The sequence below is a fragment of the Balaenoptera musculus genome, chromosome 14 (assembly GCF_009873245.2).
Source record: "Balaenoptera musculus isolate JJ_BM4_2016_0621 chromosome 14, mBalMus1.pri.v3, whole genome shotgun sequence".
NCBI lineage: Eukaryota > Metazoa > Chordata > Mammalia > Artiodactyla > Balaenopteridae > Balaenoptera > Balaenoptera musculus.
The window spans coordinates 31998761-32026236 of NC_045798.1; the positions used below are offsets into that span (position 1 = coordinate 31998761).

General features: G+C 40.3%; 1 protein-coding gene across 6 annotated transcripts in view; it reads right to left on the bottom strand.

Annotated features, from left to right (window-relative positions):
• Nucleotides 1-27476, bottom strand: part of PTPRM (protein tyrosine phosphatase receptor type M) — a 749712-nt gene that overhangs the window by 437654 nt on the left and 284582 nt on the right. For all 6 annotated transcript variants that reach the window (XM_036823982.1, XM_036823981.1, XM_036823980.1 and 3 more), the window contains exons 4-5: nt 21113-21191; nt 11363-11478 (exon numbers count right to left, since the gene is read on the bottom strand). In XM_036823982.1, the coding sequence (XP_036679877.1) occupies nt 11363-11478; nt 21113-21191 (195 nt within the window). The remainder of the gene's footprint in view (nt 1-11362; nt 11479-21112; nt 21192-27476) is intronic.

A 27476-nucleotide genomic window follows, 5' to 3' on the forward strand; every position in this document is an offset into this window, starting at 1 on the left:
TACATGATATGATGACTAAGACTGCTTCAAAATCATCAGCGGGGGAGCAGGTGGACACACAGAGGATGTAACTGGTCACATATTGTTGGTTTTGAAGTCGGATGTTGGGTATATTGAGTTCATGACATCATTCTCTCTACCTCTGTATACATCTATAATTTCTAGAATAAAAATAAAAATAGGAGTTCGGGATGAACATATACACACTACTATCTATAAAATAGATAACCAACAAGGACTTACTGTGTAGCACAGAGAACTATATTCAGTATTTAAAAAGAAAAGAAAAGAAAAGAAAAAATATAAATGAAGAAAATCTAAGAAGCAATTAGAAGGAAATCTCTCGTTTTTGTATTTTTGAACGACTATTTTAACCACCATAATTTCCCCAGGAAAAATAGACGGTTTTGCTGCTGGCTTATAAATACTCCAAAGCTACAGGAATCAAAGAACCATTCTGTCCAGGTGTCATTCACCTCCTGCAAAAGCATGAAGTCACTATATGGTAAAGATCCCACCACAGTAGAAGAAAAAATGCAATTTGGGAAAGGGAAGCAATATGCCAGGGGTAGCAGTCCCAAGCTGTAGCAACATTTGAATAACTATTATAATAATCATACACCCAGACATGGAAAGTGTATACTACACAATTCTTGAATGAAAGCAACCATCAGCTTCTAAACCTTCAGGATAAACAGAAACTCCATTAGTTTGTCACTTGTCCTTTGTGCTTAGTGGACATCACTTCTTATAACTGAAAAAACATAATTTTTTTTTAAAATAAATCTATCTATCTATCTATCTATCTATCTATCTATCTATCTATCTATCTTTGGCTGTGTTGGGTCCTCGTTGCTGCACGCGGGCTTTCTCTAGTTGCGGCGAATGGGGGCTACTCTTCGTTGCGGTGCACAGGCTTCTCATTGTGGTGGCTTCTCTTGTTGCGGAGCACAGGCTCTAGGCATCCGGGCTTCAGTAGTTGTAGCACACGGGCTCAGTAGTCATGGCTCACGGGCTCTAGAGCGCAGGCTCAGTAGTTGTGGCGCACGGGCCCAGTTGCTCCGTGGCATGTGGGATCTTCCCAGACCAGGGCTCGAACCCATGTCCCCTGCATTGGCAGGCAGATTCTCAACCACTGCACCACCAGGGAAGCCCTGGCAGGTGGATTCTTAACCACTGCGCTACCAGGGAAGTCCAAACATAATCTTCTTACACTTGGACAATAGCCAATTCCCTTTTCTTTGAACAAAGGGAATGAAGGGTGGCTTTTTTATACGTAGGAGAGATGCAGAAGAGAATAACGACCTGCTTTATGATTTCAAAGTTCATCTTCTATAGGAGCCACTTGACTGTCACCGTGTGCCTGTCTCAGAGGTCTCTGGCCTTATCCCAAACTGGGTCCCTCTAGGACTACAAGTGGCATGCTTTGTTTTCCATTCCATTTCTCTGGTCCTAAAGACATTTTTGAAATCAAAACCCATCAAAAATTGTCGTGTTTCTTCCCTCTCTCTTTTCTAGGTACATAATTCCAGATTACTGGACTGAAAATCTCCTAGAACTTTCAAAGTTACCTAAAGCAGATATGTTTACCTCTTAGCTAAAACATTTTCCATGTTTTCCCTTCCCCTTCCAAAAAGAAGAGACAGAAGAGGAAAAAACCACAGATTCTAACAGTGTCCAAACTCTCCAGGACCCTCACTCCAAGGCCTGGATCACTAACAAGAGACAGAAGAGACAGTGTTTAGTATTCTCAGCCCTCAACCACGGGAATTCCAGAGCAGGGCTTTCTCCACCTTCCCTTCTCGTGACACAGCTGCGGATTCTTGGAAGCAAGAGAAACAAATGAACCTTTTGATAAATATGAGAAAAGAAACAGAACAAATGCTTTTACAGGAAGTGTGGTTGTTGGGTCCAAAGCAAGCAGTCCTTAAGGCTAGTAGTTGATGCCTCTCTCTTCTGTCCTCCAAAATGAACCATCCTGACCTGCAGTTTTCACAGTACAATTTCACATCCTGGCCCAGAGGCCTTCAGATTGCAACGGAGGAGAACGGTCCAGCTGCTCCTGGTGCATCCTCCTCAAAGCACCAGCTGTTTACACCTTTTTTTGACTGAGACAGGTAATATCACAGAGTAAAATTCATTAATTAATTTCTCTCAGAATCCCCTTAGATATGCCCTACTCTTTCATCCATGTAAAATAAATCTTTAACTTTAAATGAAGGTAATCCAAAATCATTTAAGTTAAAAGATATGGTGTATGCTTTCAAGGCTGCTGGTGGTTTCAGGCTGAATGTTCAATAGTATATCATATATGTGGATATTTAACTGACTAAGTAATGGATGTGATTTCAACCACTCAAAATTTTAAGGAGCCAGTGGTTCCTATAGCAACTGAAGATAGTCCTCTTTGTGTCTTCTTGGTATTTTCTTTTTTAAATTTATTTATTTTATTTACATTTATTTTTGGCTGCATTGGGCCTTCGTTGCTGTGCACGGGCTTTCTCTAGTTGTGGCGAGCAAGGGCTACTCTTTGTTGCGGTGCATGGGCTTCTCATTGTGGTGGCTTCTTTTGTTGTGGAGCATAGGCTCTGGGTGCACCCAGAGCCTATGCTTTTTGGAAGGGGAAGGGAAAACATGGAAAATGTTTTAGCTAAGAGGTAAACATATCTGCTTTAGGTAACTTTGAAAGTTCTAGGAGATTTTCAGTACAGTAATCTGGGCTTCAGTAGTTGTGGCACATGGGCTCAGTAGTTGTGGCACATGGGCTTAGTTGTTCCACAGTATGTGGGATCTTCCTGGACCAGGGCTCGAACCCGTGTCCCCAGCATTGGCAGGCGGATTCTTAACCACTGTGCCACCAGGGAAGCCCCTGGTATTTTCTATGACAGTAAGTGATGTTAAATTTATGCTTTGAAATATAGGGTCTAAAAACACCCATGTTAGGCTTGATAAGGGAGCCATAATTTTACTCCTTTTCAAATCATTTTATGGCTTTTATGTATAATTACAAAATGGTTCTGATATACAGCTGTGATGTTTTTCCCACAGAATCTGTAAAGGAAACTAAAAACCACCAAGAAAGGTTGACCAAATATACACATTCCAGAACACAGAAGCCAAGGCAATAGTACACACACATGAATAAAATTTTCATTTTACATGTCAATAAAAGGTATCACTTAAATTACTATACGATGTTTATGAATCCATGAAGAAATGTTTGGGTCTTTCTGCTATGCAAGAGGCATTACAGTTAAGGACATAGAGTCTAGACTTAGATGGCTTGGTTCAAAACCCAGACCTTGTTACTAGCAACGTGCAAACGGAAAAATCACTGAAACTTCCTGAGGCCCATTTTCTTCTTCCATAAATGGGCACATAAAAGAGTTCTCCTTGGGATCAGTTAAGGGAAAAAATGGCTAAACACACCCTAGCAGAGTACTCAGCAAACAGTGGGACTCAGCAAAAGGAGTTATAATTATTTTATTTCAAACACATATGTTGAAGCTAGTAATGTAAATATTATTAATACAATGTACATATTCATTCATGAACCAAATTATACAGGTCAGAGGAGCTATGAGAATCATTTTAAGTTACCAAAATCTCAGGATTTTCCTTTTTTTCTCAAAAAGGTCTAAAATTATCTGAGCTCAGAAAAGCAATGTGAGAAACTTATTAGACTGGTGGAAATGCCTTTTTCACCATTGTATAGGTCATACCCAGTTAAGAGGAATGATATAGCAAACTCTCAGTAGAAAACAATACCGCTAGGCCAGTAATTAAAAAAAGAAAATTAATCCCAAGTGAATATTATTTTTCAAAGAGCAAGCTTCCCAAATTAAAAGCTCATATTGAATTATATTCCATACCAAAAAAATGAGTGGGTGGGGTTATTCATCAATTACTATGACACAGGTCTGCTGTCATGGTGAGAACCAAGAGGACCAGCTTTACTAGACCTATACTTCTATTACCATTTACTGAGGTCCAATGGCAAGAAATTTTTTTTGAAGGGGGAATTAAAGAACAAAAATTTACAACAGAGAATTAAAAAAGCCTAGGGAAAGGTTACAAGAAATGAAGGAAAAGTGATGATGTATTGATCACATTTTCTTCTAAAATTATTCAAACTCTGCATGATACTTGCTGTATATTCTGAAACAGCAGAAAAGACACGACCAGATTCTATCCATCCCTCTTCTCATCAAAGACCATTCCTCTGAAGATGAACCATAGCCCTAAAATAAGCATTCCAAAAAGACAGAGTTTGTGCCTGTTTTCCTGGTCCAACTATGTGCCTTTGGGACTCACCTGCAGGAGACACCTGGTCGTTCAGGCATCTGTAAGCCAAGAGCCATGAGCAGGTTTACTGAAGATTTGTTATGTGACAGGTACCCTTCTAGGTGCTGGGTTGCACCAGTGTTTTTAAGAGCGTACTTCAGAGTAATGCCATCTGATTTCCTTTTCTATTTCTGTGAATTGATGCACGTTATGAAGTCATTTTAAAATGCTATTCTGGTACCTTACTTCAAATAAACACCAAGGGATGTTTGCTCAAAGAAAACAACTCAAATTATATTGTGCTATAATGGTTCCAAAGTTAATGCAGATATTTTCATAGTAAATCTGAGAATATTTGGTTAAAAGGCTAATATGTGAAATACAAGGTCACTCAGTGAAGAAAAATGTCCAAGTGACAAAATTTACTAATTTATAAATAAGCAAAAATATTTGTACATATAATTGACTTTCACTAGCAGAAAGGAATTATCTATAATAAATATAATAATTGGATAGATGACTGTGTTAAAGTTCTCTACCTCTTCTGAGCTGGTTTTCTCATTAATAAAATGAGGAATTTGGGGCTTCCCTGGTGGCGCAGTGGTTGAGAATCTGCCTGCTAATGCAGGGGACACAGGTTCGAGCCCTGGTCTGGGAAGATCCCACATGCCACGGAGCAGCTGGGCCCGTGAGCCACAACTACTGAGCCTGCGCGTCTGGAGCCTGTGCCCCGCAACTGGAGGGGCCGCGATAGTGAAAGGCCCGCGCACCGCGATGAAGAGCAGTCCCTGCACCATGATGAAGAGTGGCCCCCGCTTGCCGCAACTAGAGAAAGCCCTCGCACGAACCGAAGACCCAACACAGCCAAAAATAAATAAATAAAAAAAAAATGAAAAAACCAAGCCAAAAAAAAAAAAAAAAAAAAAAATGAGGAATTTAATTTGAAGATTGTTCCAAATTCAGAAGTTACATAATTTTGTGATTCTAAAAAGTGAGCCATTTAAAATTGATGGGGCCTCTAAGATCTGTTGAGAGAAAAGTATGATTTTCCAGCTTTCCTTTACCAGCTTCTATTCACCCAACACGCACGTGTCAATCCCGGGTTTTATCAAAGCCTCCGACCGTCTACCTTTGAAAAGGCATCTCCACTGCCTCCTTGCTTTCTGCCATTTGTCCTGGGGGCCGAAGCGCCTTCATTTCCACCCACTTCTGAGTTTGATGTGGTAGCTGAGTGCTGTAGATTAAGTGTTTGCATGCCCACCAAATTCATATGATGAGACCTGCTCCCCAATGTGATTGTACTGGAGGTGGGGCTTTTGGAAGGTAATTAGGTTTAGATGAGGTCGTGAGAGTGGAGCCCCCATGGCGGGATTAGGGCCCTTATAAGGGGATGAAGAGTCCAGAGGATGCAAGTGACGATGCAGCAAGAGGATGGCAGTGTGCAAACCGGGAGCTGGTCCTCTCCAAGAACATGCACGCTGGCCCCTGATCTTAGACTGCCAGCCTCCAGAACTGTGAGAAATAAATATTTGTTGTTTAAGCCCCTCAGTCTATGGCATTTTTGTTACAGTGGCCCGAGTTGACTAAGATATGGAGTAAAAAGAGTAAGGAATTGGACTTCCTGGTGGTGCAGTGGTTGAGAATCCGCCTGCTGATGCACGGGACACGGGTTCGAGCCCTGGTCTGGGAAGATCCCACATGCCGTGGAGCAACTAAGCCCATGAGCCACAACTACTGAGCCTGTGTTCTAGAGCCCGTGAGCCACAACTACTGAAGCTCGTGTGCCACAACTACTGAAGCCCGTGCGCCTAGAGCCCGTGCTCCACAACAAGAGAAGCCACCGCAATGAGAAGCCCACACACCACAACGAAGAATAGCCCCCGCTCGCTGCAACTAGAGAAAACCTGTGCGCAGCAACGAAGACCCAACGCAGCCAAAAATAAATAAATAAATAAGTAAATTTTATTTAAAAAAAAAGAAAAGAGGAAGGAATGGAAGAGCCTCTACAATGTATCAAAAATGAATTAAAGGGCAGAAATTACAAAAGTGCCCCAAACTGGACCAGATGCAGAAGAGGGCAAAGTGGGCTGTATTCCCTGGAAAAGAATGTGCACACACCATCTTCAGATTTACCAGTGTCAATATCAGCTTTGGTGATTCACTGAAAAGCTGAAAGAGGCATTATAAATACTAATTCCCAAGAGAAACAAGCCTATGGCAGAAAATAAAATTTTAAATACTTCAGAAAGAACAATAGTAATTGTAATACAATAATATGTGGCTTAAAGTGTCAATGACTATAAAAACGTGTAACTCAGAAACTGCCCATCAGCAAATTAACATTTAAGTGTAAAAAAAGAACATCTAAAATTCTATTTTCTCTTCTCAGTATCTTAAATATAAACATACTCTATGATATCTCAAAATGTAGGCTCCACAGTGACCAGAAAGTTGATAATACCAAGAAATACATGGTCCTGTTTTGGGTGCTTGAATTGTTTTACGAACACATTTCATTTCAGTGTCTTCCATGGTTACAGCCCAGTTGGACGCAAAGACCACCATATCTGATAGCACATAGCAAGTATCCTCAGCAGATTCAATGCACATCAGTTTTTTACTAAGTAAAAATAGTTTGATAGATGCTGTCTTCCTCCTGCACACTGTCTCGAAGGTCTTTTACGTACTTTGCAGCTACAATAATGGAGGTTCATGAGCTGTTTTATTTCCTTGTTCTGTATTCTAGAAAGACCGATTCCACGTTGACAATAACCTGTGTGTCCCATGGATGAGATGGAGAAAATGGAAGCAGATGGGACACATCTGCTAACCATAAACATTTCTTCATTAGTGTCATCCTCAGATTTATGTGTGTTATGTGTTTGTGAAAGACTCTGACATTGATCATATTTAATCTATATTTTTAAACAAACCACTGGCCATTTTTCATAGACGTGGATCAAGATGTACATGTAATACAGATGGACTTTTTTTTTTTTTGTCAAGCTGCCTCCTGGATGTAAATTATGTAATGTCAGTTACATCCAAATCATTCTAACAAAGTAGTAAGTGCATATTACCTATTCACCTAGCTCAGGATAGGAGAAGCCAGCACAGCAGAGTGGAATTAATCAGTGGTGAAGTAAAAGTGAAAAAACAGGGGTGTGCTATTCCCAGCTATGCCATTTACCTTTTTGAACCTCGCCAATCCCGCACCTCAAAAGCCTCATCTATAAAAAAGAAGTACAAGGGCTTCCCTGGTGGCGCAGTGGTTGAGAGTCTGCCTGCCAATGCAGGGGACACGGGTTCGAGCCCTGGTCTGGGAAGATCCCACATGCCGCGGAGCAACTAGGCCCGTGAGCCACAACTACTGAGCCTGCGCGTCTGGAGCCTGTGCTCCGCAACAAGAGAGGCCGCGATAGTGAGAGGCCCGCGCACCGCGATGAAGAGTGGCCCCCGCTTGCCGCAACTAGAGAAAGCCCTCGCACAGAAACAGAGACCCAACACAGCCATAAATAAATAAATAAATAAGTAAATATTTAAAAAAAAAAAAAAAGAAGTACAAAATCATGGGCTACACCATGAAACTCCACAAAGTACCTACAGTAGGACTCAAAAGATTATAATGCAAATGACTGTAAATGATCACACTTCACAGTATCAATGTTCCCCCAATAAAGGATGTATTATTTATTTCTAAATCTTGACTTACTATTGGGAAGATTCAAATGATAGAAAAACCTAAACATTTTTTTCATTCAGTTTTCTGCCTGAATCTTAGAATTATTTTGAGGATCCAAGGGAGTTCAGATGCAGGAAAGCATTTTTGAAAGTGTTAGAACATTCAGGTAGGAAGGAAGAACAGTCCGTATTCATACCTCCAAGACCAGAGAGGCCTGGTCTAGTTTTCCAGGTCTGCTTCTCCGCACAACTTGTAAAGAATTGCCTGAAGCAAAGGGCCAGGGCACAGGCAAGAGAGCAGGAGGACGCTGTGAAACCATCCCCTGCCACAAATCCCAATGGCTGCTGGAAACCTTCTCACACAACACAGGCTAACAGAAGCCATCCTTGCAAGCGAAAGACGCTTGTCTTATTCCATCAGCTGCTAACGAAATAAACATCTCCCCCCAAAATGCCTATCCAAACAGAGGAAATAAATTATTGAACACTAAAACTATTCTAACATCACAAAGACTCACAAACCACATAGCAGGCTGAGTCCAGGACAAACTCGGTGTCCCTTAGAATTTCAAAGTCATCCCAGTTCTGTCTTACCCTCATTCCCTTCTTGACACGACCCTTCTTGAAAGCTGCAGGACAATATGCAGTCATTGATGATAAGAAGGGCAAGAGAAGACGGGGTAACTGGCAAAGAGAGGCATTAATGGATTGATCGGAAAACAATTTATCAACACTATGATTAAATTTAATAGAATGAAACAAGATAGACCTGGTAGGTGGGAAATTCACCATGAGAGTCAGATCCAGGCTACCCCAGATCAATTAAATCAGAATCCGGTGTAGACCACCCTTTTTTTTAACTCTCCATGTGATTCTATAGTGGAATCAGGAATGGGAATTCTGCATTTAGACCTAATGCAGAATCTAATTCTGCAATTAGACCCTTTTTGCAAACTGGTAGCTAGTTTTCTCCCTACAGCATGATGGATTCTCTAAAACAAAGTCTCCCACTTCCTAAGAGGAAGGAGTTAAAGATCCCAACCCCAAGGAAGTGCTCAAGTGTAAGCAGGACCCTCCCAAGGCCAGGATATTTACAAAAACGAAAAAGGAAACTGTATTTTCAACTTGCCTGTAAGTTCCTGGGAATGTCTAAGACTGTTGAGACAAAAGCTTAGACTTTTTATTGTAGTCTCTCAAATAACATTAAAACAAATATCAGGGACAAAAAAAATGCTTTCCATGAAAAATTAAGATTTCTGGAGATAAATCAAAGATGACGAGGGTAGTTTCATTTTTTCATTATTTATTTTTAAAAATTTTGGGGGGGTATTTTCATTTTTAAAAGGAAGGTAAGGCATTGTGAAAAATGCCAATTAAAAACGTCTGTCTCATCAATTACCATACATACATACGTAGCCAAACTTGATCAAATTTAATACGAAACAACCACTAACTAAAAAAAGAATTCTCAAGCTCTAACATCAAGAAGCTAAAATAACTGGGACGTGGGATAAAAAAAAATTTGAATACCAAAGACCAGGGTCAAGTACATTTTTCACATGCTGCAAAAAGCTCTTAAAGTAGTGATTACAAAATTTTTAGAGCGAAGGAAACAGTAAAGATAAATTTAGACCTAGGGATTGTCATACTGATTGAAGTAAGTCAGAGAGAGAAAGACAAATATCATATGATATCGCTAATATGTGGAATCTAAAAAAATTGTACAAATGAACTTATTTACAAAACAGAAGTAGAGTTGTAGCTGTAGAAATCTTATGGTTACCAAGGGGGAAATGGGGGGGAGGGATAAACTGGGAGATTGGGATTGACATATATGCACTACTATATATAAAATAGATAACCAACAAGGACCTACTGTATAGCACAGGGAACTCTGCTCAATACTCTGTAATGACCTATATGGGAAAAGAATCTAAAAAAGAGTGGATATATGTATATGAATAACTGAATCACTTTGCTGTACAACTGAAACTAACACAACATTGTAAATCAACTACACACCAATACAAGCTAATTAAAAAAATAAAAGCACTTGGAAAAACAGAAAAAAAAGATGAATTTGGTACATACCATTTCAGTCCTCTGCACACATTCCTCTCTCCCGGCCTGGGGACTCTCTCATGGGGACAGCAGGATATGAGAAATGAGAGTGACATCAGGGAAGAAGGTGGAGGGTTGTGTGCAGAGGACCCCAAAGCATTTAAGAAGCCTCCTTCAGAATGTATTTGCCATTTGTCAACACATTGCGGAGTAATCTTGGGATAGCACATTTGGCTGTTTTTCATTTCCCCCAGAAATGGAGGAAGAAGAAAAGTGACCACTGACTTCAGCTGTGATAATTAAAAGGAATACGGGATTTAAAAAGAATAGAGTGTCAGGCAAATGTGACACATGACAATCATTACTACACGGCAGAAGGAGACACATGATAGGTGGAGAGTGACATATACCGAGGAAAATTCGGCACCCATGGAACAGAGCCCAAGTGCAACAGAACGGATGCAGAGAAGGGTTAGAACATAAGGCAGCTCAGTCGCAAACTAAAGTAAGTAAATAACCAACCAAACCAAAACAAAACCCACAATAGAATCTGTAAGGAAAGGGGGGTAAAATCAACACGAGTCAAGGTGGAGGACAAGCAGCCTATAGATCAATGCGCGACAAGAAGCAATAAGAATAAAATTGGAGAATTCTATGGGGGAAACCAAACCCAGAGTCTAAAGAAGTGGGGGGCATGCTGGTTAGGGGGGACAGGTCACGTACTCCCGCTCATTTGGTCAGAATTCCTGAAACCCTTGATCTGTCCATGAAACTATTGGCCATGCAAAATACAGATGGTGGAGTTTGAAAGACAATAAAACGAGACACACAAGTTATGATGACCCTAAAAAAAGTCTGCTTAAATGCTCAAAGGTAAAAGGTGTGCTATTAATTTATAAGTTTAGGCTTATTGCTGCGGAAATGAAAATTACAAAAAGGCCTATAAACTTGTGTGTGTGTGTGTGTGCACGTGTGCATGTGATTCTTTGGGTTTTTCTCCAGAGGAAGAGTGGGGGAAAGGTACTGTATTTTGGACTCCAACATACTGCTCCAAAAGTAATTTGGTAACCAGATCTTCCACATGAGATGGCTAAGCAGAAGCAAAAGGAAAAAACAGAAATTCACAACAGGGTTTGTGAAAAACAACACTGAGCTTGTCTAGAGCTCTTTGTAATCTGGCTACTTACTGAGGAAGAAAGAAAAGAACTGGGGAAACTGCTCAGAGCATCCATCTCCCATAGGGGCCTGACACTGACCCGACCTCTGGGGCCCTCCCCAGGGGACACGCACTCTGCGCGCTGGACTCTCTCCGAACCGTGAAAGTGAGTTACCGTACCTGTAACCAGAGCCTGTCGCCGGCCACAGTCCTGCCGATGGCACTGCACTGGAAGGCGGCAAACTGGCCCGCGTTGACCTCCACATTCTGAATCCGCAGGAAGTGAGGCGTTCTGGCTGCACAAAGAGAAAGAATTAAACAGGTTAAAAGTGGAGATCTGAACTCATAGGTGCCTTTTTGAATCTCTCTGCAATTTCCGGCCTTTCCCTTTTGTTTACCTTTGAAGGAAAGAATGCCTTTGCTTCTAAGAGCTTTAAAGATTTCATTAGGATTGTAAAAGAGATTCTGGAAGGCTCTGGTGTGTTCTGCAACAGCCGGGCATTCTGGGATAGAACCAGGACGAAAGAAGATACTTTATTGTCCCTGCTGTGCAAATAATCATAGCTCAGCAGCCTTCTTGTAATAACAGACCTGTATTAATAAAGATTATACTGAGGCCTAATTGATGTTGTGAACAAAAACATATTAGCTATTTATACTAGCAACATGAAAAGAACAGTAAGAAGTGAAATGCTGCTGCCAAGGAAACTCTGTAAGCCAAGTACAGAGCTGTGAGTAATATATATTTTAATACAACTCATTGGTATGCAGCATTACTCATGCAATATTTCCCAGCTACCAAAAATACTATCCCTACAGATAGATTCTGTGAAATTACGTTGGGACTGCTACAGCACTGCGGTGTTGGCTGATCCTGATTTCCAATTCGAGAAGAAAGAATGATTCCAACTGCTAAACAGCATTAAGTCTCACAACATACATCGTCCATAGGGGACAGCTGTTTAAATAAAGGATCACTCTGTCTGACCTGAGAAGCACAGACCCATTTCCACAGAACACTGAAAATGCGTGTCAGGACCTGGAGTGACAGGTCAGGAATGAAATTTTATGATAACTTCTACTTTTAGGACAACATTCTCTTATCAAAACAAGGATAGAGAGAGAGAGCAGCAAGAGGTGGGGTGGGGGGAGGTGAGGGAGTAGAAGAGAAGAAAATAGGATGCCAGTGTTTTCTGGGAGGGATGGATAAACCTGGATGACAGCTAGAAGCCTCCCCCAGTGCCAACGTGTCTCTGGACCACATCTAGACACTTTCAAAGAATGGTACCCCACTCCTGGGCACCCAAAGATGATAAACACGCACTAACGTGATCCTGTAAAAAACGTAATTAGGAGTGGAAATGAATTACTAAAGAAAAATGCATTTTACTATCAGTAACACAGAGGAAACCCCCATTACTAATTTGGAGGCCACCAATAATTCAGACAATGCATTCATGATGCCTGGCATGCAAAATGTCCTAAGTAACTTCTAAAAAACCAGTATAACTCTGGGTCATTGTTTCTAATACTATTATGTTAACTTAAAACCCTGTAAACTATTTCTCATTAACTTAATCAAATTCCCCTTGGTCAAGAATAACAGGATTCTATGGTTTTAAAGGTCTGTGTAAAAAGTCCCTGCATCAAATCTCTCTTCTACTCCCTGTTCCCAAGAAGCTGGAAGACCCACTGCTTTTAGAAAATGGAAAAAGGTAACATTCTTTTTGAGCATTTCAGGGGCCAGAAACTTTTCCATTGATGACTCACCCATGTTCTGTGAGGAAGGTATTTTTTCCATTTTACTTGTGGGTACTTGGCTACTAAGCGTCAGAGGCAGAGTGGAAACTTTGGTCTAGCCAGTTCCAAAGCTCAGGCTCTGCCCATCAGGCCACACTGCCTCGGCGAGCCTTGCAGCCCGGTGTCTGCCTTTCCCGTGCTCTCATCCCACCAGGTATGGCTCCCAGTCTGACTGCTGGAATTCCTGCTACTTTCAAGGACCTTCTCCAATGCTTTTCCTTCCATAAAGCTTCCATGGATTCCCTTAGCTTGCTGTTAGACCCTTGAGATATCACACGTCCTCCGTCAGGACGTCTCACTGATGTTACCCTCTCCTGTCCATCTCGTGGCCTCCTAACTCTGCTTGCCTCTGGCTGCAGGTCACTATAACACAGTGGGTCTCTAACACAGAGTGTTGGGTGTGTAGCCATCTTTCATGACAACTTGGGTTAAGGGGGTGTTATACCTGCGGCTGCTGGTCTGCAGTGTCACCGCACGTGGTCAAGCGCAGGGTCAGTTTGGAGCCTATGCTGAAGGGCTGTTAATTATTTTGAGTATCACCCCTGGTGTATCCTCCCATAGTCAGCATTGTTAAAATACGTTTGACACAAATTGCTGAACTGCTTTCCTTAGCGCATATAACAATTGGCATTTCTACCAGCAGAGTAGAAGAGTACTCTTTTTACCACCCCCTCAAAAATGCTAAGTGTTAATTTCTGTAATCTTTCTGGAGAATCTGATTAAATATATGTGCTCTGCTTCATCAGCTTACTTAACAATAATAAATAACGGGCATATCAGAATTGTCACTGGTTCTGCTATAGGTCTGTCCATCCATAGTAAGTCCGCCCTGGAAGGTTGTTTTCCTAAGGGCCCTGTTTCTAGCAATGGCTACTGAACCAAAGAGAAAGACATAGCAAAGCTCATTTATCAATACAACTTGCTAATTGTATTAGGAGTTCTATTAGAATATAACTTACATTTTTAATTTGGTGGCCAAAGATAGGATTGTGTGATAGTATTTCTTTACCCCCATCCTTATTAAGACATGCTGCCCAGAATGAGGGTTATCCCTTCTCCTTTAGAATGGATTTGATGTTCAATATGGTTTTCTCAAAGACACCAGGGCTTATTACTTGCATAGTGAGGTTAAGAGTCTAAGGAATTGATACCTCTGTTCAAATTGTATTTTGGGAGGGTTCTTCTCTGAACAGATGGGCTGTGTTCAGTTTGGGAAATAGTGTTTCTTGGTTGAGAAGAAGACTGCCAGAAAAAAAAAAAATTGTCTGGCTAAAATAATAAAGCCATACCTCCAATGGAAACCAGATGAAGACAGAAAAACCTATTAAGTGTAAACACTTTTATCAGCAAATTATCCTTTTCAAGCAAGAGAATTAACTGAATTAATTAATTCATCCACCAGGGTGGATAAGACAAAGGGGCTGTGGAATTCTATGTTCCAGATCAGTTTCCTCCAAGATCATGAAGGTTAAAATTTCTACTGGTGACATTTGTAAGTTTTTTCAATAAACCTTAAAGGCATATATAATCTTTCCAGAGGTTTAAGATGCCTGGAATCTCCCTGCCTAGTGCTGTAAACCCTACAACTGTTTTCAGTTAGGAAGCAGCTGAAGGTTAATACTATTTTAAGATCAGGATTGCAGCATAATACGTGTTCAAGCTCAGGCTCTTACTACCTTTGAATAGAAGCAAAAATTCTTCAACCCAAGCCTTAGTGGATTTTTTTTTTTTAATTTGCAAAATAAGGATTTAAAATTAGTACCTATTTCATAGTGTTGGGATAAAGATTAAACAAGATGCTGCCAGGAGGAGGTATTCTGTGTGCCTGGTACTTAGCCTCAAAAATGTTCATTATTATTTAAAATAACGGATCTATCACTGGAGACTGGAAAAGACCCCAAGAAAAAGAGCTCCACAGCCAGAAAAGTTTCAATTCCACGCTCAGCTGCGTGCTCTGAACCTTGCCAAACTAATTGTAACACAGGTAGAGCACCATTACAGTGGAAAATTTCAATCTATCCCATACTCAGGAAGAAAAATTCTCTTTCCCTCTAAATTTATAGGCCCATTTGTCTCCTGGATACCCTTCCAAAATGCTATGCCAGTTTTCTTCTAAACTCTGCAGGAGTTCTAAAAACTAAACATCTTCCATGAATACTAAAAGGTTTTGGAGTACAACTCTCCTATTTTTTCATTTCTGCCATATTCTTTTGTTTCTTACTAAGAAAACAGTTTTCAAAAGAATAGAGGTTTTCGGGTATTAATTGATCTCACACCAGCATTTGGTCCCAAAGCCAGGAATTATCATTGACCAGGATGCAAATCTTTCTGTAGATGTCTCATATTATTGCCTCTTCAAAGCCTGCACCAAAACACTAACAACAAAATCAGAGAAGGGTAATTTGCGAGATCAAAGTGCAAACGGAAATGGACAAAAGCGGACTGTGCCCTGACCCCTTTGTATTTTCATTTACATTTTAATGTAATGGCACAGGTTGAGATGGGCTGCAGCCATGCCCGCCTGCCAGAATGCACAGTCAATGCTTCTATTTGTGTAGCACATCATCACAAAGAAGAGAGCCAACTTCTGCTGAAAAGAACAGCCGGGACTGCCTGAAAACAATCTATTTCGCAAACATTTTTTTAATTTTTAAAATGGACACTGCTAAATTATCCCATCTAAGAAATCAATCAATTTAGCCACTTAGAGTTAAAATCTCCATCTAATTCATTCTAGTGGGCCAATCAGGATGTAGGCCTAATAATAATAATAATAGCTAACATTTACTGAGCTCTTAGAATGTGCTAAGCTCTGTTCTAAGTTCATTATGCACATTAACTCATTTAATCCCTACATTTACCTTGTGAGGAGAGCATTATCATTATTATTCTCCACTACATGAGCGAGGTTATAGGGCCACAGAGGCCAAGTAACTCTTGTGAGCAGGAAGCTCTTAACATGGTTCAAGACAAAACTACTATTGTTTTGTTTGAGAGGTAAGAATGGATCTTAATGGAATAATTTGTCAAGGGAAAAACAGAGTCAACATCCTTATCATAGAAAAATAAGCTAGGCACTATGTACAAATAACTTTTATTAGTCACCCATCTCTTGAAGAAGAATGATAGTACACTGGAGAAAAATCCAAGCTAAGTTCCCACGTGTAAAATGAAGAGAAAAATAAATACCGTATATTAACGCATATATGTGGAATCTGAAAAACTGGTGTAGACAATCTTATTTACAAAGTAGAAATAGAGACATAGACGTACAGAACAAACGTATGTATACCAAGGGGGAAGGCGGGGTTGGGATGAATTGGGAGATCGGGATTGACATATATACACTATTGATACTATGTATAAAATAGGTAACTAATGAGAACCTACTGTATAGCACAGGGAACTCTACTCAATGCTCTGTGGTGACCTAAATGGGAAGGAAATCCAAAAAAGAGGGGATATATGTATACATATGACTGATTCACTTTGCTGTACAGTAGAAACTAACACAACATTGTAAAGCAACTATACTCCAATAAAACTTTTTTAAAAATAAAAATAAATAAATAAAATGATAAACTCAAAGAAACTCAATTCTGAGTTCTGTGCGTCTCTCAACCAAAGCACATGGGTCAGTTTTTATTCAACAAACATAATTCAGAAAACAGTTCCAATTTTTTATATGTCTCTGTTATTCTTATTTTAATCACACTGTTTAATGTCTTCATAAAAATTTAAATTTGAAAGTAGGCAAGCAATGTTTGAGTGTGCAAATAAATATGAGTAAAAAATTAATTTTGTTTTATAAAATAAGAATAAATTTGAACCTAGGACGCCATATTATGAACTCAGCATTTCTTAAATGTTTAAAGAAATTGCTGACTTATTTCATATTGCAAAGTAGTAATACAGAAATGTCTTGGATTTTTGTATTCATTTTATCCCATATATGGCACATAGGTTTATGAGGGTTTTTGCAATCTTTTTCATTATATTATTATTTTTTAAAGTTGGCAGAAAAATAATGAGGCATTATTCTGTGTAATTTTTAGATTTCAGAATTCAAGGCATCATATATGCAAATAACTTCATATTTAAGGTGTTATATGACAACATATAACAAAGACTGTACACTGTAACCCAGTGAGATTTATCCTGGGAGTGCTAAGTTGATTTAACATCCAAAAATCAATCAGTATAACACACCCCGCCAATAGGATAAAAGATAAAAGCCATACGATAATCTGATAAATAATGGAGTTCAGGAAATGCTACCCAAAATATGGCGCCTTTGCACACTGAATAAATTAAGCTGAAGGAGTTCAAGAAAACAGCAGTAGCAAGAAGGTGACTCTGACCTTCCCTTCCCTTGTCCCCTAAACAGGCCATAAAACCCTCACGTGAGAGGTGCCCTCCTTGCACCAGAAGAAAGGAGATTTCTTATCTCCAAAGACAAAGGTTCAGCAAGAAGAATCAATGCACGCATCTTGTTTGTCTTCCTCAGTTTGCCACACTTGCTGTACAATCTCTATCATATCATATTCCTCCATGAATGTCTGCTCTTCACGAGAACCAGCATAAATACACCAGGTCTGTTTCTGCGGGTCTCCATTTCCTTACGAGGCTCCCATGTCACATAAAACATATATTAAATGTATCTGTATGCTTTACTCCCATGAATCTGTCAGTTTCATTTTCAGACCCAGTCAGAGACCCTAAGAGGGTCAAGGAGAACTTTTTCCTCTCCTACATACATAAAGGAAAAGCATTTGCTAAAACCCAACACCCTTTCATGATTGATTTTTAAAAAATACTCAACAAAGTAGGAATAAAAGAGAATGTCTCTCCTGATAATGAGCATCTATGAAAAACCCAAACCCACAGCTAACATCATACTGAATGGTGAATGGCTGGAAGCTTCCCTCCTAAGACAGGAACATGACAAGGATGTCTTCTCTCTATTTGTACTCAACATTGTACTGGAGGTTCTAGCCACAGCAATTAGGCAAGAAAAGGAATAAAAGGCACTCAGATTGAAAAATAGGATATAAAACTAACTCGACCTAAAGATGACATGGGTCTTGAAAATTCTAAGGATCCACAAAAAACAGTTAGAGTTTATAATAAGTAAGCTCAACAGGGTCTCGGGATACAAAATCAATATACAAAAGTCAATTGCGTTTCTATACACTTGCAATAAACAATCCAAAAAAGAAATTAAGAAAACAATTCCATTTAGAGTAGTATCAAAATAAAACACATAGGAATAGATTTAACAAAAAAAGTATAATGAAAGAAGTTCAGTTAGTACCCTGAATACCGTAAACACTATTGAAGGAACTTTTAGAAGACCCGAGTAAAAGGAAAAACATCCCATGTTCCCATACACTTTGAGTGGATGAATTGAATGATATGTGATGTTAAAATGCTGCATGGCTTACAAGATATAAAAATACATATCAGCACCACAAGGTCATGATAGTAATACCCAACTATGCATAAGTCACAACCTACTTAAAAACAGGAGACAATATTATGAAGCTGAAAAAAATGCTTCTTCAGTTTCTCCTACTAGGATTATTGAACTAAACTCAAAATATAGCTTTAGCATGTGTACCAAATACAAAAATTATCTATCTTCATTAGAAGTGGTCTGAAGCCATTGCACAGCCATCTCCACATTTCAGGCTGATCTAGCATCTTACTGTCACGACGTGAAAATCAATTTTATGAGCAACTGTATACACTTAGCAGAACAGCTATTTTTAAAAAAAAATGTCATAATGTCTACCATAAACCTATATGAATCCAAACAGGAGCCTTTAGAGCGAAGTAAATAAAGTTCAGCAGTTCTGCATCTTTTGGGAAAGCATAGTTTTGGATATGAAATACTTATGTTTCTTCACGATGTAAATTTAATGAACATCATCAGCATTTCAAAATAACTGATTATTATTTAGAAATCTTGATAGGAAAGCCCTTAGAATACAAACTGTAAAGCTTTCCATTTTAAGACAGAACGACTGCATTCTTTAAAATCTTTATTTGCATGTTTTCCCCATAAACTTAGCGATTCAGGAAAAAATAACTACAGAAAGGCCATCATCAAAACCACTGAAAGCTCACAGTTCAACACGTTGTTGTAGCATCCATCACCTTGGGACAGAGCCTGTTTTGTGATCCTTTATCTCCTAGCAGCAGTTTGCAGAGCCAGTTAAGTATCAGCACCGGTATCCTCCAGAGGAGAGACATAAACTCCATTTCTATGGTTGCAGGCAGCTGGGCTTGGAAAGAATGCACAAAACTGCAGGAGACACGTTTCAGGAAGGCTCTGATAGAAGGGAAAGCATTAAGTCTTTCTCCCTTACTGAAGGCAATGACTCAGATCCTGCGGGATGGGAGGGGCTACACCTGAGGAGCTATTCTGTTGGCCAGTGGCCACCACACCTATACCACCCAGGGAAGCAGCGACACCTGCCTTGTGGCGAGGTTTGCTCTGGGAAATGGAGTGCTCAGCCCATAGTAGGCCTACAGTATTACTGTCTGACTTTTTACCTCCCGGTAAGAGGTGAATCAGAGGCCCTGAATATTCGTGCACATTAGAAGATCTCACGGCACTTTTCCAAGCCCGAGGCTATGACTCTGAGGATTTGGCCAAGTTCCAACTCAGGTAATTATATTCTGCTTCCTCAATTTGCCCTGCTGTTCCCATTAGGTACAGCATTGTTCATTTTCTTGCCTTTTCAGAAAAAAAGGGGCAGAAATTCTTCTTGAACTCGCCAGTCTTGCTGACAGAATAAAAGGCCAAGCACCGTGCTACAAAAGTAACGTCTGCCTTAGTAATGAACAAGATGACTGCTGAGCTTGAACTTGGAGCACCAGGTAAAGATCTCAGAGAGGAGAACCCCTCTGGATGGAATCACACAACAGTGTCATGACAGCCCATCAGATACCAACCACCCAGGCTTCTCTGTAACCACCACAGGGAGTGATCATGGCGCCAATCTCTCAATCCATGCTGTAAAAGCAGACACTCCTGCGTGTGTTGGTATTTCTAATATCAGTGTAGATATAACCATTCTCTCATGAATTTGGGTGGGGACCTTCAGCAGAGATCTAGAATCGTCTGAATGAGCCAATTTCTCTTTTATGCCAGGGATCCTAAAACATAAAGCAGGCTGCCATCCCTGGGATGGTCAAAGATTTAATGTCTGACAATATCAATTTGGGGCAAGGATATAGGGCAAATGAAACGTCCGTGCATTGCTGGTGGGCATATAAACTGGTCAGACATTTTTCATAGCATCTAGTAAAACTAAAAATGTTTCTACCCTACCGCTCAGCAATTCTGCCTTGAAGAATACACCTCGCCCAAGCTCTCACACACTGCACACAGAGGCACGCACACACACACGGATGTTCACGGCAACCGTGTTTGTCATAGAGGAAAACCGGGGTGGGGGGCACTAAACGTTCATAGAGGAATAGGAAAAAATAGAATGTAGTGTATTCATATGACACAATCTCATGGATTGACCTAAATACAATGCTAAGTGGGGAAAAAAAGAATACCGAGTAATTTGCACAGTTCACTACCATTCATCAGAATTTACAAAAGGCAAACATGACTGTCTGACTTTTTATGAACATGTAGTGATTATGGGAAACTCAGTGCACGTACACACACACACACACACACACACACATGCACGCAGGCACATGCACATACACACATGCACACAGGCACACATGCAGACACGCACATGCACACACATATGCACGTGCCCACACAAGCACACGTGCTGGTACACCTAAGCACACACACAGACACCCACACTTGCAGACTTTTGCTTGCTCAGCTCCCAAAGCTCTATGCTGGGGTTGAATGTGGATGTTCCCTTAGTCCTTATTCCTGATTTTCACTTTAAAGACATTTAGATATGTACAAAGACATCACACATGACGCACATGTTTTTGAACTTCTGGGCTAGCACAGCACCACCCAGAGGCCCATCAGGGACTCTCTGAGTAGGACGACCTCCCCCAGGTTTTAGTGCCTTCTCTTATCCATAACATAAATACACCCCCAACCATGTCCCCGGATGATTAGAAGCTGAGGTAACTTACTACATGGGTGTCCTAACACCTTCACTTCATCAATGGCGAGGTAGCCTTGATGTCCAGAAGTTACGACTTCAAAAATCACCTGGAAAGTTAAGAAAGGTTTTCATTATTTACTCATTTTGTCAACTTTTACCAAACATTTCATATATATAAGATACGTAGTTTCAACCATTCATTGATGTTTTCCAAAAATATTAATGGAATGCCCAATATCCGCCAGTCAGTGTTCCAGGTTCTAAAACTACAAAAACAACTAAGACTCAAACCCAGTTTTCAGGGACGTGAACGGCGGCGGGTCAGACAGCACTGTACCTCAAGGACTCACCTCATAAAAGTAGGGCAGGGTACCATAGTTAAGAACTGATACGTGGAAGACAGAGGCTGAGTCATTTTGCAGGGGCGATAAGATTTAAGTTGCTCTAAGATGACATATCTTCTGGTCAGCTTCTTTGAGGAAACTCTAGCACCAGACTGAACCACGTGGGACCCTAGGTTTTATACAACTACTATATACAATTAAAATTTTAAACGTATTATGAAAGAAGAGGACAGGATACTAGAAGAACATATGCCAGATGGCCTCCCATGAGGAGGTGGCGTTTGAGCTGATAGCTGAAGGTGAATGAGCTAACGGTGTGAAGAGGATAAGGCACCTTCCAGGGCATGTGCAAAGGCCCTGAGGTGGACATGATGGTGGCCATGAAGAGGAGAACTGCAATCTGCAGCTATAAAGGTCAGCTGTGACCTGGCTCGGAGATCCCAGGAAACACAGCACATTAGTACTACAGAGAAGAGACTATACTAACTGAAATTCAGATAGCAGAGTATCAATTAGGAGGAGGGCGATATAAAAATCTCTGCAGTGGCAAAATCAAGAGGGCTTTATGACTGTTTGATCCTGGGAGAAGCAGGGCAACACGCTCTGAGGTTCTCAGAATGACATTTTTGAGATGGTGGAGCCACTTTAGAGAAATTGAGGCTAAAGGAGATAAAAGAACCAGTACCAAAGTTATCAATGTTCTTAACATGATTGTCTAAAGGTGTCTGTTGTCAGGCTAGTGTTAGTGATAAAAGGTCCACATGACATTATTTTCACCTCCATTTCTACACAGCAGGAAACTGTGTCACCAGGGAGACCACGGCTGATGCAACACGAGGAGAATAAGTCTAACACACAACCCAGCAATTGCACCATTGGAGAAATGAACATTTTCTTTCATATAAAAACCTGCATATGTCAATCCCTATACACAGTACTACATATACACTAGATAACTAATAAAGACCTACTGTATAGCACAGGGAACTCTACTCAGTACTCTGTAATGGCCTACATGGGAAAAGAATCTAAAAATGAGTGCATATATATATATATATGTATCACTGACTCACTTTGCTGTACACCTGATACTAACACAACACTGTAAATCAACTATACTCCAATAAAATTTTTTTTAAAAACCTGCACACGAATGTTTATAGAAGCTTTTATTTATGACAGCCAGAAACTGGAAACAGTCCAGATGCTGTTCAAATGGTAAATGATTAAACCGACAGTGGGATGTCCATAGCGTGGATACACCCGACTTGGATGAATCTCCAGAGAACTGTGCCGAGTGAAAAAGCCCATCATGAAAGATTACACGCCATTTGACTCCATTTACGTAGCATCATGTAATGTCAACATTTTAGAAACGGAGGACAGATGAGTGGTTGCCAGGGCTCAGGGATGGAGGGAGAAGGAACAGGAGGGAGATGGGTGTGGTCACGAAAGGACAACAGGAGCAATCCTTGTGATGCTGGAAGTGCTGGGGTCTTGACTGTGGTGATGGAGGCGCAAACCTACCCAGGTAATAAAATCGTACAGCTCATAGCGGCATCAGTCACAACAGCGCGGAAGGAACCCAAGTGTCCACTGATGGATAAGTGGATAAGCACAATGCGGTCTATACACACTATGGAATATTATTCAGTCTTAAGAAGGACGAAAAACATTCTGACACGTGCTATGATACGGATGAACCTGGAAAACGTGATGCTCAGTGAAATAAGTCAGTCCTAGAAGGGCAAATACCCAGAGTAGTAAATTCACAGAGACAGAAAAGAGAATGGTGGTTGCCTGAGGCTGGGAAGTTATTGTTTGATGCGTGCAGAGTTTCAGTTTTACAAGACGAAAGAGTTCTGGAGGTGAAGGGTGGTGATGGTTCCACAAGATTATGAATGTATTTAATACCCCTGAACTGTGCACTTAAAAATGGTTAAGATGATACATTTTAAGTGATTTGTATTTTATCACAATAAAACAGTGAAAAAATTATATAGCAGTAAATACAGCCACATGCATACACAAGTACAAGTAAAACTGGGGAACTCTGAAAAAGCTCTAGATTTTAACAATGTCAATATCCTGCTTGTGACATTATACTTTAGGTTTGCCAAACGTTACCATCGGAAGAAACTGGGTGAAGTGTACATAGGAATCTGTATGATTTTTTACTACTGCATCTGACTCCACAATTATCCCCATAAAATTTTCAATTTAAAAAAAGTAATTATAAGTGACCATTTACTACACACATAATATGTTACATACCCTGGGCAGATATTACTCCACTGTCTTATTTATTATTTCACGTGAAGATTCTTCAAGGATTCAATATTTCAAGAACAAAGAGATTTAGATACAAAGTAATGGTCCAAGAACATGCGATGAGTCTATGGTGGGTGTAACTTAAAAACCGAATCTTTCTGATTCCAAATATGGCGGCATTTTCACTACTGCTCGTTGCCTGAATGAACACTGCAACCAAAGGACTGCATTATTTATGTCTGTGCGATGGATGCAAGCATGGAGAAAGCAATGAGCAGGACCCCCAATGGAAAAGCTCAGGGGGCTTCCCAGATAGAAGTCATCCCAGAAACACCTGCTATACTAGACGTCCCTGTGCCAGGATGCCGCCAAACTGAAATACGAAACACACAGGGGGAGGAGGGGCCCAGCAGGAGAACAGAAATGAAATGAAACTCGGTCCTGTTTAGGGGGTTAATATACATTTTTTTCACTGATAATACAGAGAAAGGAAGAGATGCACAGATATTCCTGCAGTGGGATCTTGCTAGTTTCTCTCTCTACTGAAGACTGAGACAGGACAACTGAGGGGCAAAAAGCAGACGGACATTGAGAACAAGTGGAGGAAAAAGCCTTCCCAGGGCTCTCCAGACAGGGCTCCCGGGAAACAGCCATATCCTGCCTGGCAGGAGCAGCTACAGGCAAAGCAGGAACCGGCCAAATGCTCTGGTCCGAGTGGCCACAGCACAGACTGATGCCCAGCACCACCAGTGGCCCAAGAACGCCATCACTCTGGCCATGAAAAGGGTACTTTGAAAGCCAAACCCAGAAGTTCATCCATCTTTCCTGCCTTCTTCCCTCCCTCTTATACATTCACTCATCCGGTTCAAGTCTCCACCAAGCATCTCTCTACTCCAGAGACTTGGAGTCCATCATGAACGGAACAGATGAAGATCCCTTTCCTCAGCACGTTTGTCCTTCTTCTCACCAAAAGTTCTATTTTTTCCTTTATCAACTACAAGGGCTGAAGCTTCTCATAAAAATGGAATAATCCTCATTTTTAAAGGGATGCATTAACTCTTAGAATATAACGTACATATATAAAGCATGCTCATGTGGATCTGTTTTTAAAAGTTGACACGTGTAAATTTAATGCACCATATTTAATTTAATCCAACACAAGGCCATGGCCCTACCATGGAAAAGGAGAGAGAAAGGAAGGGGGTGGGGAGAAAGGAATTAGACACTAGAAAAGCCAGGTTAAAACCTCTGAATCTGTTTTTTCATCCATCACATTAAGAGAACTTAGGATCCTCAAAAGGTTTATGCCCAAAGATTCTGAGCCTTATTGTCCAAATATTTATAGAATATTTACTACATGCTCTGGGGGGGAGGGCATCAAAAAATTAGACAACTTTATGAATTTAAGCTTTAGTTGGAGAAAAAATAAGGAACACAATGAAAGAACAGAAGGGAGACAAGAACAGCCAAATGACAGATGGGAACAGCATGGAGCTCGTAGGACCACACACCTTCTCCTCCTCCTTACCTAACCAGCCAAGATGCCCGTGATACACCTAACACTACCTCCAGCCCAATTCTCAGCCTGCTAAGTGCAAACGCACAGATGCCTGAGCAAGCACTTACCCAGCGTCTCAGCCAGGCTAGAGACACAGCAAGACTCAGCAAGAAGCCAATTCCCCAAATTCCCCAGCAAGATGGCTCGCCAGTGAGGCCACAACCAAAGAAGTGAACATAAGTTTATGCCTGAAACTTTGTTGCTCTCAGTCTTCCAGCTGGAATGCCAGGAAGCAAAGAAAGACAGAGTCTGATTACAGATACACTGGAGACCAATGGACTGGCCCTTTCCATTAACTGGAAACTTCTGAAGCAAACTTCTGAACTTGGCAGGTTCCAGCACTGACTTACAGCTAACTGCAGAGACAAAAAGAGGAAAACAATCTTTATAGATATGTTTACGGGTCTGTGTCTATACACCTGCACACAGATGCACAGACATGTAGATTTCTATGAAATATATAAATAAAAACTTAGTAGGACACCTTAGGTTTTAAACAACAGAAGGTGCATAATGTGTTGCAAGTTTGAAGCAATCACTTCAATGTTTCTTTCCAAAAAACTGAAGCACGTTTTTTAAAAGGTCATTTTCCAGCTCTTTCTTAGAAGTTCATTTCAATTAAGGGACTTATGAGTACAAGTTTTGTTAGCTTTTTCATCAAGTTTATAATTTAGGATATAAATGTTTCAACACATACCACGACTATAAAGTGGGTATGATTCGCACTGAATGTTTGCTACTTTGAAGTAAATGTGATTAAATGAAGATATCTGAATTTAGGCCTGTCCGACAATCATAGGTTGACGACTATCTTGATTTTACCTACCACCTGACCATTAAGAAATCGACTTTGTTTTTCTTCTAACAAACAACAGGGTTAAAACATGCAGTTCAAAGGATGAGGCTTATCTTAAATAGGTTTCTTAAAAACAGATTTAAGCACCTCCTGAAAAGGCTTCCTTGTCATGAACTCTTGCTGTCTGGCAAGTTTTCCATTTTGTACTATTTTCTAGCCAGTGCCCCTACCGAGAAAGTTTCAGAAGCAGAAATAGTTTTGTCTCTTTCTGTCAAATAAGGGACTACTCTATTGAAAGGACAGATATTGCTCTAGGGGAATTATAACACGGGGATGCAGAGCCCAGGGTGGGGATGGGGGTGGCAGTCACGGGGATGTCTAAAGATGCCTGCATCCAAGGACAAAAACATTGAGGTCACAGCAAACAGTAACACGAGGCCACCAACAGCACCACCGGAAAGAGAATAAAGAAAGGTGTGAAAATTGATTTAGGGATGTGGCCATGCTTATTTTTATCAAACAGGACAGAATATACTGAAAATCTACATTAGACGTGAGACTTGGATCTCTTGAGGGAAACACACCAAATCTTTTCTTTATAAAAAAAATGAATAATTCAAAACACATTTATTTATCATATACATCCATGTCCCAGGTACATTTTGAAAATATTATCTAATTTTTCTCAGTCAGCCATATAAGGTAGATAATATTAACTCCCCTTTAGAGATGAGTAGGCAGACTCAGTAAGGTTAAGGAATGTTTCCGAGGTCATGCAATCAGGGTATAATTCTAGGTCTCTTTTACTTCCAAGTCTGGGCTTCTTTCATGTTACCCGACTGCCTAATCTAGTAGGTATGAGAGACTGTATATGTAGAATACATAGACATATACATATGCACATACACACACAAATATATAATATATAACCATGCATACACACACATATGTATACATACACACAAATATATATGACTTTTAATGCATAGATGTACATATGTTCTAAATTCTTTACTTCCAGATTGAACTAAGAAATGTAGTCATCATCTATTTGACCTAGAAATACAGATGCAAGGGACAGTTATATGACACAGTTTTAACAATGCCAGTTTTAAGACAAGGGTCAGCAAATGGGCCAAATCTGCCCCAACCTCTGTTTCTGTCTGGCCCACAAACTAAGGATGGTTTTTACAAGTTTTCACTGGTAGGAGGAAATCAAAAGAAGAAGAAGATTTTGTGATACATGAAAGGTATATGAAATTCAAATTTCCATGGCTGAAAATAAAGCTTTCTTGGAAGGCAGTCACGCTTATTCATTTATGGATTGTCTACAGCGACTCTCACACAATCACAGCACAGTGGAGTTGCTGCCACAGAGACCATCTGGCCCGAAAAGCCTGAAATATTTACTATCCAGCCTCCT